This window comes from Anser anser (genome assembly GCF_964211835.1).
Source record: "Anser anser genome assembly, chromosome: 3".
NCBI lineage: Eukaryota > Metazoa > Chordata > Aves > Anseriformes > Anatidae > Anser > Anser anser.
Window position 1 is genome coordinate 70,046,627 of NC_139722.1, and position 10,084 is coordinate 70,056,710.

A 10,084-nucleotide genomic window follows, 5' to 3' on the forward strand; every position below is an offset into this window, starting at 1 on the left:
GCAAGCAAGGGCTGGGGATGTGCTCAGGGCCCTGGCACTCTGCTCTTACATCTGCTCTGCAGTGCCCTGCGTCGTCAACTGCGCTTGTTCAGGAGACTGAGCTGGGCACAGCTCCAGCAGCTATGACCAGCAGTAAAGACAGCGTCTCCAAATAACTCTCTTAAAATATTGCTGCATGATAATTGGAGGAAAGCAGACTATTGGCAAGTAGAAGTCAGCATTGGCTTCCCCCTGCCCCTTGCATGCCCGCTGGCCAGGGGGTGCCTGACTTCCCAGGCTCCAGCACCTCTGGCAGAGGGAGGCACACCTTTGGCTGTCATCACCCTCGCTCACACCCCTAACTTTAGCCACAGCTGAGGACAACCCATACAACCCCCTTTCTGTCTCCACTAGTGTGTCTGGACCTGATGCCCAGAGCCAGCTTTGTCCGGTCTTAAAGTCCTTGTTGGCAACCTCAGAAACACTCGATGAGACATTTTTTTCTTGTGGTCTTGTGTTCAGCTTTGTACTGTGTTCAGCTTTGGGCCCCTCACTACAAGAAGGACATCGAGGCCCTGGAACATGTCCAGAGAAGGGCTATGAAGCTGGTGAAGGGCCTGGCACACAAGTCCTGTGAGGAGCGGCTGAGGGAACTGGGGTTGTTTGGTCTGGAGAAGAGGAGGCTCAGGGGAGACCTTATCCCTCTCTACAGCTACCCAAAAGGAAGGTGTGGGGAGCTGGGGGTTGGCCCCTTCTCGCAGGTATCTAGTGATAGGACTAGAGGGAATGGCCTCAAGTTGCGCCAGGGGAGGTTCAGGTTGGAAATGAGGAGACATTTCTTCTCAGAAAGAGCGGTCAGGCATTGGGACGGGTTGCCCAGGGAGGTGGTGGAGTCACCGTCCCTGGGGGTGTTCAAGGAAAGGTTGGACGTGGTGCTTAGGGACAGGGTTTAGTGGGTGATAGTGCTGGTAGGGGGATGGTTGGACCAGATGATCTTGGAGGTGTTTTCCAACCTTAATGATTCTACGATTCATTTTATTTATTTAAATGTTCTATTACAGCGAAAACGTGTACTAATACAGTACAGACAATGATCAAACGCAGAGGACATGAGATACGCAAAGGTTCACAGGGCAGCCCTCAACCCATCACAGGACCACACCCTCCCACTACGGCACAACGCCGCGGCGGCCATTTTGGGACCACGGCGGCGGGCTCCACCTCAGTGCCCGCCCCCCCCATGGCGGCCCCCGCTCCGCCCTCCCGCTCCTCCCCCGTGTCCCTCCGCGCTCGCCGTCCCCCGGCAGCCAATGGGGGGCGGCGCGGCCGGCGGCGGGAGCGGGCGCGCGGCGGGGCGGCCATGGAGGAGGTGAGCGCCCGCTTCGTGGCGCAGAAGATCAGCAAGGCCCGATGGCGGCCCCTGCCCGCCGCCGCGCTGCAGCCGCCCGACGTCTTCGCCACCGGCTCCTGGGACAACGAGGTGAGCGGCCCCGGGCCCCCGGTGTCCCCCACCCCCCGGCGGTGTACCCCGGACGCGGGGGGCGCCTCGGGGCTGCCCCTGTGAGCGGGGCGGGCTCGTGGCTCGGCGGCTTTCGGGAGAGTGAGCCGGTGTGGTCTCCGTGCAGGATAACCGGCTGTCCGTGTGGGCCGTGGGGGAGCTCGGCAGCGGGGAATATCTAGGAGAGCCTCAGCTGCTGTGCGACATCGGGCACGATGGGGACGTGATGGACATGCAGGTAACTCGGCTGTTTGTTCCCTCTTGGCACTTAAATGGTAATTATCGTAACACCAAGATTCCCCCAAAAAACCCCAAACCCCAACTTATCCTTATGAAGAAGGGCAAAGCTGAGCAGTATCAGTCTTTGTTTTTTTTTTTTACCAATAAGTTAAGATACTCTGAAATCAAAGCGATCATCCTTTTATTGACATAAACTCATCAGATGTTCTTATCTCTCTTCAGTTTTTGGATCAAGAGAGAATTGTTGTTGCCTCTTCAACAGGAAGCGTAACTGTATTCCGTCATCATCAGAATAACCAGGTGGGTAACTCGCACTGGCTCAGTGCTGCCGTTCTGCATAATACAGGTCACTTTGATCTTGCTGTAAGATTTCTCAAATATGCCACAGCAAGAAACGTCTGGCAACAAAAATGATTTTTTTTGAAGGCTGTCAGATAAAAAGCTTTAGTCTTATACGTACAAGGAAAGAAGAACATTTAGCACACATACCACATCAATTAGGTTCCAGTGCCAGACAGACTGGGTTATATGCTAACGTATCTGCAGCCACATAATCTGTTCACTGAAAGCATACTTGAAGAGACTAGATTGTTAGCTATGGTTATATTTGAGAATGAATAATTTCAGGCAGTGGGAATTAATGAATTTGAGTTCTTGCATAATTTTTAAACTATTTGACTCAATAAAGATAATGTCTAAAATGTAGTCACAGAATCAGTCTTTTGCTTTGATTACAAGTCACTGAGAATAAATTATTTATTTGCAGTGACACAACAAAGACTAATATTTGTTAGTAGTTTGACACAGTACCTAAAATAAACTAAATTCCTTGGAATCAGGATGTAAATCTGACCTTATATTTTGTAATGGCCTCAGCACTTTTTCCTTGGCCTAGGGAGAGATTGGACGGATAAGTCTAGTGAGAGACATTCCACATTCATAAATAGATTCTGTTAGTTCTGATTTCTAGCTCTTGTTAAAAAGGTGGTTCAGAGAAAACAGTCTCTGACAAGTTATGCGCTCAAGAGTTGAGGGAAGTTCAGATCTCTGATTCTTAATTACGTAGAAGATTCTCATTCCTATGAGGTGGAATGGCTTTCCTGGAGCTTCTTTCTGATTTTGTGAGTATGTGTGAGTATTCTGAAAGCTTTGCTCTATCAGGATCGTTACTTATCAGCAGAATTTTGTGTCTGTTTGTTATTTAGACTTTATCGGTCAACCAGAGGTGGGAAAAAGCCCATTACCATGTGGATCAAGACACGTCTTGTGGTGGAGCAGCGTGTACGGGAGTCATCTGCAACAACCCAGAAATTGTCACTGTTGGAGAAGATGGTAGAATAAACCTCTTCAGAGCTGACCAAAAGGATGCAGTAAGGACTATAGGTATGCCAAGTAAATACTCAGGTTGTTTTGGCTTGGAACAGCTTGGTTGGTGTATATAATAGAATAGTTTAGTTGGAAGGGATCTTCAAAGATATCTAGTCCAACTGCAAAATATTTTTAGCCAAAACACTGGTGTGTTTTCAGCACTGTTCTAGTCACAAATCCAAAACCCATGTAGTTCATCAAATGATAACAATAGAAAGGAAGGCAGTTGAGAATTTAAATATGACAAGGTGAATGTACTTCCTCCAGATAATTCCTGTATTCCCCTAGACTTCATATATTTGAAGTGTATTTCAGATATATTTCTATATTCATTCAGATTTCAGATATTTGTGAGTCAATGATTAAACTGATGGAGACATTTTAAGCTTAACATTCATTCCCTGTAGGCTCCTGTTTCATCAGAATTGCTAAATACTCTAATAGAGTGCATGAAATATGGTTAAATTTCAAGAACCAAATCATTCATAACTGAGTTACATAACTGAGTATATAAAATGCATACATAACTCTTACATTACATAACTGAGTAAACGACTGTGGTCGTTTCAAATCATTATTTGTAGTAAGATTAACCTTCCTGTACAAGAACATTTACTTCTGTGTGTCTAAAGGAACCCCAAGAGCCAGAAACCACAATTTGTACCCTGTTCTTTTATCAGATAACATGGCTTACAGTGATCATCTCCCACTTAGTGAAAAAGGTTGATATTTCTTGGAGTAAGAGATGATGTGATAGAGTAACAGATGTTTTTTGTAGGGTGTCAAAACTGAATCTCAATTCTTCTGTCGTGCTAGTCTCATGGAAATAGTACGTAGCGACTGTTAGAAATCAGACAAAGCAAAAATGATTTAAAGCACGCTCGCACAGTGCTTGATAATGTAACTTTCTCCCTGAAACCTCAGTTTGACGCATCACCCGTGTTTCCTCTAAAGTGAAATCTTGCCTTAGATTGAGCAGATGAAGGAATTTACACAGTGGTAAGCCAATTAAGGAATGAAGCGCTCTAGGATTTCTAGAGAGGGGTACCTGTGTGTGCATGGCTGTATGCACGCGCACACAAGGTAAATCCTATTAATTGCATACGGTCCTTTACTGAAGCTCCCCGAGTACTCCTGTAGGAAATCTTTTTTTTCAAGTATAGGAAGAAATGTAGTGGGGCACAAGGCAGAGTTTTAGCACTAACCCACAAAACACAATAACTCCTTCCACTTTGAAGGGGAAAAATAATTACTTTAAAAGGATTATTTTTTTTTTTACGTTATAATTTATAAGTAAACTTATATTTATAAACATATTTTTATTTATGGCAGAGAGTGTCCTGATACAAGTTTAATAGAGTAGAATGTTTTCCTGACTCACAGGAAAGAGACGATCACCAAAAAAATACTGATTTTTTTCTCCTGGCAATTGCTCAGATGGATGTAAGTCATTAGTTTTCTTGGTGCTCACTTGATAGCACTAAGTAAAAATGTTTGCTTTGTAGCGCTAGATCTAGAGCCAATTAAAACAGATTTGTTTCAGTAATGTGTGTTACAGGAAGCAAGGGCTCCTTTTTCACCAGGTATCCTTGCAACACTTAAAATTTTACGTGACACTGGACTGTCTCTGCCCCTGAAGAGGTGGTCTGCTTTTAGAAGAGTTGTTTTGTTGCAGTTAAATAGAGATGAGCATTCGGTAGGCTTACCTGAATTTCTAGTTCAATGCTTTCCTGATCTCTCTTGCAGACAACGCAGACAGCAGTACGCTCCATGCAGTGACTTTCCTTCGCACAACCGAGATCTTGACAGTAAATTCAATTGGACAGTTGAAAATATGGGACTTCAGACAGCAAAGAAATGAGCCATCTCAAATATTTTCTTTGTAAGATCTTAATTTTTGACATATTTACTGAGAAGCATATGCTACTTTATATCTGATTGAAGTCTTTCCTGATACCACACCGTTCTTGACAATGGGATGATAAATGACTTTTTTTTTTCCCAAAGGTTTTTAACCGCGTTGGAATCTTAAATACCAAAAGCAGACTCTGCTTGATGGCTGAATTACTCTTGAGGCTGAGCATTGTAATTAGATGGTCTGTTTTGTGATTTAACTCTTGAAGGACTATTGCGTCTCTACATTTGTTCTTTAAGAAAAAAGCAAAGCACCTCCTTTCTCTTTCCCTGATTAAAAATAGCTTTTTTCCCCACAGGCCTAGTATAAAGTTCTTGGCATTTGAAATGTTTTTGTGTGATAACATTGTGCCTTATAAGGTACTGTGTGAAAACAGAGCTAGATTCAAATCCTGTTTTTTGTCTGTGGAATAATTCCCATTGCTGTTAATAGACTGTGGGTTAGGAACCTGCTTTTGTTAGTGCTCAGTCTTCCTTTTTAACTATTACTATATGTTATAACTGTAATTAGAACGTGAATTTCAGAGTAACCCTCTTTTTGTAGGTATACTTAAAGTACACAAGGCTTTCTCTCGTAAAGCTGTCAGATACGCTGCAGGTGCCAGCATACTGCAGGGCACAGAACCTGCTGCTTGTCCAGTCGTAGCTGCGTGTTACTGCTGTGCCTGTGAATTCCAGTAGGTGTCATGTGGCTTCAGCCTCTCCTGACTAGCTGCTGCTGCAGGAACTGAAGCTGCAGTCGATACAGTTACCGTGTTGGTCAGCACTGCTGAGGAGGAGAAAATGTAAATTGAATGAAGAATTCATATATATTTTTTTTCCTTCTCCTTTGCAGGACAGGTGAAAGAGTTCCACTGCACTGTGTGGACAGGCACCCCAATCAGCAGCACATTGTGGCCACAGGGGGCCAGGATGGGATGCTGAGTATATGGGACATCAGGCAGGGTACTATGCCAGTGTCCCTCCTAAGTGCTCATGAAGCAGAAAGTAAGTATCTGGATTGGAGCAGGGAGAAGAAAGTGTGTTTGGAAAAGCTTCTCTAAATCCTGGATAAAAACTTGGATGCATTGTAGCTGCGATAGAAAACAATCACGTGCGCTATTTAATGTGTCTTTATCCAGTTCAGGTTGTTCCCTTTCTGTATGTGAGACTGTTCTCATCTAAAAGGCAACTCTATTTATATTAAAACTAGAACTCATAATAAGTTCTTTATTAGTCATTAGAGATACATAATCAGAAAGTCTGTTTCCATAAAGTATATATTAATAGTTTCTGCTCATAGAAACCGATGCCGTGGTATGCAGCTGTAGTAAAGTGGGAATGCAGTATCTAACAGTCTTGAAAATGTGAAGGAGGAGGACATGATAGTACAGAGCTAACTTTTCTGTTCATTTATGTGACTAAGATACCAATTCATTTTGAGCCGAACGTTTCTTGACTCAATGCCACAATTATGTTTAAGTAGTAAAAAAAAAAAACATTTGAGATAAGTTTTATCCACAAATATTTTTTCCCAGTTGTGGTATTTAGACACAAAATAATAACACGTGTGCTGGGAAGGAATGCATGTTGTGTGCAAATTTTAACTTAATAGTAGGGAAGATGGCATGAGAAAGTATTCGGAATACCTGAATTCAGATAAGATTGTAACCTCTAAGAACATTCTCAGTATTGAAAATGCAACAAAATAGTCTTTTCTCCCCCCCCATCCTCTCTCAGGGGAGGGAATACTGCAGTAGAGAACTAAGGGTGGGGCTTGGGGCCTTTCTCCCCACCTGACCCCACTTAAGAATGGAAGGTTTTGGTGGGGACCTTAGTTCCTGTAAGTGCACGTCCATATACTAATCAGATCGCACTGAGCTATGCGCTCGATTTTTGTTCCTCTTCAGGCCCTGAAGGTCTAGTGAAGCGCAATCTAACCTTCGCTAGTCCAAAAAGTAAAGAGAAAAGATGTTAACTTCTCAGAAAGCAGTAGTACTCTTCTGTTTCATGGAAGCTCTTTTTCTTTCTCCGAAGCTGGTCGGTCTTTCTCCCCACCCGTCTCCCAAGAGAAACAGTAGGAGGCGCTGTCTTGGGTGATTCCATTCTGCGTATGGCCAAGCTATATACATCAGTGGTAGCAGCGTTATTTTACTGCTATGTACACTCCTTTTGATTTGTGCATGAGTTGTAGTTACAGATTATGTACCCTCCACTTCTTTGGCAACACCAAGACCACACTGCCAACACTAACCACACTGCCACTGAGGCACATACTGTACTTGCAGTCTGGATAGATACGTGAAATACTTATATCTGAAATACCTGGAGGTGGCGGTGGCTTTGTTATCCATAATGCTGTCCACACTGAAAGAAGCCATCCTGGCTTATGGTTGCAAAATTATCTTCCTATTGTCATAAATAACACTACAATTATTTTAAGACAGAAGCGAGCTCTTAGAGTTTTATACTCGCTATTTGGATTTATGGAATGGAAGAACCAAACTGCTTTTAACATCATTGCAATCTAGAAATCTTCAGGAGCATGTTTTACACACTTTACGTATGCTTTCTTCTTTGTTTGTTTGTTTTGATACTTACAGTGTGGGAAGTTCACTTCCATCCCTCCAACCCAGATCACTTATTTACATGTTCTGAAGATGGATCTCTTTGGCATTGGGATACTTCCACAGACGTATCTGAAAAACCATCTTTTCTTCATCATGGTAAGGATGATTAAAGTTGATTTGCATTGAATTTGTCAGTTGGCAACATAATTAAAGCCCATGTGTTCACATGATCAAATTATGAATACAGTCATAACACAGAACATTTAAAGCTGATGTATTTCTTTAGAAAGAAAGCACTGATAGGTACTTCAGGAAACCTACTTACAAGGCAAACAGTTGTCTGTGGGTTTTTTGTGTTTTGATCTGTCCTTTCTGTACTTTATCTGGTGTGTGAAATCTGGTATTTCAGAGATAGAGTTCAATTAAAAATCATCTGTGTACAGAAGAGACACGAAGGCAGCCTAAATGACCGTACTACCTGAGTCTCTGAGGGAGATGGACACAATTTTGTAATAACATAAGTAATAATTATAAATTTATTCCTTATGCAATTTTTTGTGGTCATAATAGGAAGACTGTCAATTAATGAAACTGGATCCCTTTGTAACGTGCAGAATTTTAATTAAAAATATGATAATGGTTTAATATAAACATTTCACATGATAGTCATAAAGACTACTTAATTGTTTGCAATTTCAGATTGTAAACAGAGGGGAAACTTTCAGATGTGATCTGCTGCCTTTGATTTCAAAGTTGCCATTCAAAATCCAGTTCTGTATAGGGAAATAATAGGATAACTAATGACCAAGTTGTAATCTACATGTTTTGGGGCTATATTAAATATAAACCCCTCATAAACCGTGTGTTAATTTTATGCTGAATGCCAAAACTGCAACACTTCAGTTTGATTTTAAAATTTTATGTGGAAAAAATTCCAAGTCAAATCCAGCTATACTGTTTGCTGCAGAATTAGTAGGAAGAAGGTACAGTAGGGAAAAAGTGTTGTTAAAGCAAAGCTGATGTAGCAAGACAATGTGTAAGCAGACTTTTTTTTTTCTTAAATCTTTCCTTGCTTTAGTCTCTGGCTAGAAAAGCTTGTAGATACTTAAAGAGTTTGTTCAGCAAGATGAGGTCTTAGCTGTACTGACCTATTAGTCTTGACTGAGGACAGAGCTGGTAGCAGGCTTCTGTAATAGCTTCAAGAACTTAATTTTTTAAGCTATTTTTCCTCAGTTTACCACAGACATCTTCTGTTAACTAATCTAAAAACTGACTTGTCAGTTTAAAGTGGCATTCTAATTATGCCTGTCCCACACTTGCTATGTTTCTCTAAATTCTGACAATACTAAATGAAAACTTTTTTCCCCATTTTCTCTCTTTTCTTCCCTTTCTTTTAGGAGGAAGAAGTACTACCTACCTTTCCCACAGTACCATTAACCAGTCTGTTGTATGTGCCTGGCTAAACAACGATCCTACCAAAGACCGCATGGAAATTACCAACTTAATTCCAAATCAGACTTTGTCTGTGAATAGTTTAGATGTTTTGGGACCGTGTCTGGTGTATGGTACCGACGCAGAGGCTATTTACGTGAACAGACAACTTTTTGCATGAGACTACTCCAGTATTCCTTTGAAGTGCTGATGACCTTGAACTACTGGGCAGTGTTGGTTTCATTTAGGATAACTGTGCTCAGTCTGTTATCAGCACCTGGGGGAGAGGCCTGCAGCTCGGTCCTGGTATTGGAGCAGGAATGTGAGTTACCCCAGATTCTGAAAGCTCTCACTTGTTACTGGTGCTCCAGCACGGGTAACTAGGCAAGTTTACATGTATGCTTGCTCTCATTTCTTCCCTAATGCCTATTTGATTTTGATAAGCAGACAGGTAGTTGGTAGGGCGAGATATATGTTGTAAGGTTATTTCTGTAATACGCACAAGGCGAAGAAAAGATAACCTTTTTTTTTTTAATGTAAATACTTTTTTCCAAGTATTAATTCAAGGCCAAACTATGGGGTTCTTTGACATTCTTTTTATGTCACATGAAAGAGATTGGGGTTTTTAATATGAGATTTTGGTATATATTTTGGGAAGATAACTTTTTATCCAAGCACATGAGAATTGGAGAGGTAAACTGTTAAAGATGTGAAATGTGAAAGGTCCTATAAGAATTTTAACGTTTTAGTGGTATTGTTTTGGATTATTTACAGCTTCATCACAGATGTCCCATGTTAAATGTTGACCATGATAACGTACCAGTTACTCTCTCGGCAGAAGACCGTTTTTATAGTTAAGTGGTCATAAATGAGAGACATGTTGGCTGTTTTCAAGTATGAGATTGAGACTTCCTAAATTCGAGACAGTCTTTGTCAATCAAAATTTCACATCTAGTCTGTTGCAGTCCTTGAAAGGTTGGTCTTATGATTAAAGTTGTGCTTACCTTTTGTTGCAGAGAACCCTTTCTCTTTTTAATAAATATTTTGCACAAGAATAGTGGTCTGATTTATTAAATTAGTTTGAATAGGTGTGCTTGTAGTTCTC

General features: G+C 41.7%; 1 protein-coding gene across 1 annotated transcript; it reads left to right on the forward strand.

Moving 5' to 3' along the window:
* The first annotated feature begins 1,245 nt into the window (after nucleotides 1-1,245).
* NUP43 (nucleoporin 43) lies at nucleotides 1,246-10,034 on the forward strand. Its single transcript, XM_083829988.1, has 8 exons — nucleotides 1,246-1,459; nucleotides 1,605-1,715; nucleotides 1,940-2,017; nucleotides 2,923-3,100; nucleotides 4,832-4,967; nucleotides 5,835-5,986; nucleotides 7,582-7,704; nucleotides 8,946-10,034. The coding sequence occupies exons 1-8, from the start codon at nucleotides 1,340-1,342 to the stop codon at nucleotides 9,158-9,160; spliced, it is 1,113 nt and encodes a 370-aa protein (XP_083686114.1). The 5' UTR covers nucleotides 1,246-1,339; the 3' UTR covers nucleotides 9,161-10,034.
* Nucleotides 10,035-10,084: the final 50 nt, after the last annotated feature.

Coding starts and splice junctions, on each gene's coding strand:
- NUP43 (XM_083829988.1), top strand. CDS start 1,340: ATGGAGGAGGTGAGCGCCCGCTTCGTGGCGCAGAAGATCAGCAAGGCC. Junction 1,460..1,604: donor CCGGCTCCTGGGACAACGAG/GTGAGCGGCCCC, acceptor GTCTCCGTGCAG/GATAACCGGCTGTCCGTGTG. Junction 7,705..8,945: donor ACCATCTTTTCTTCATCATG/GTAAGGATGATT, acceptor CCTTTCTTTTAG/GAGGAAGAAGTACTACCTAC.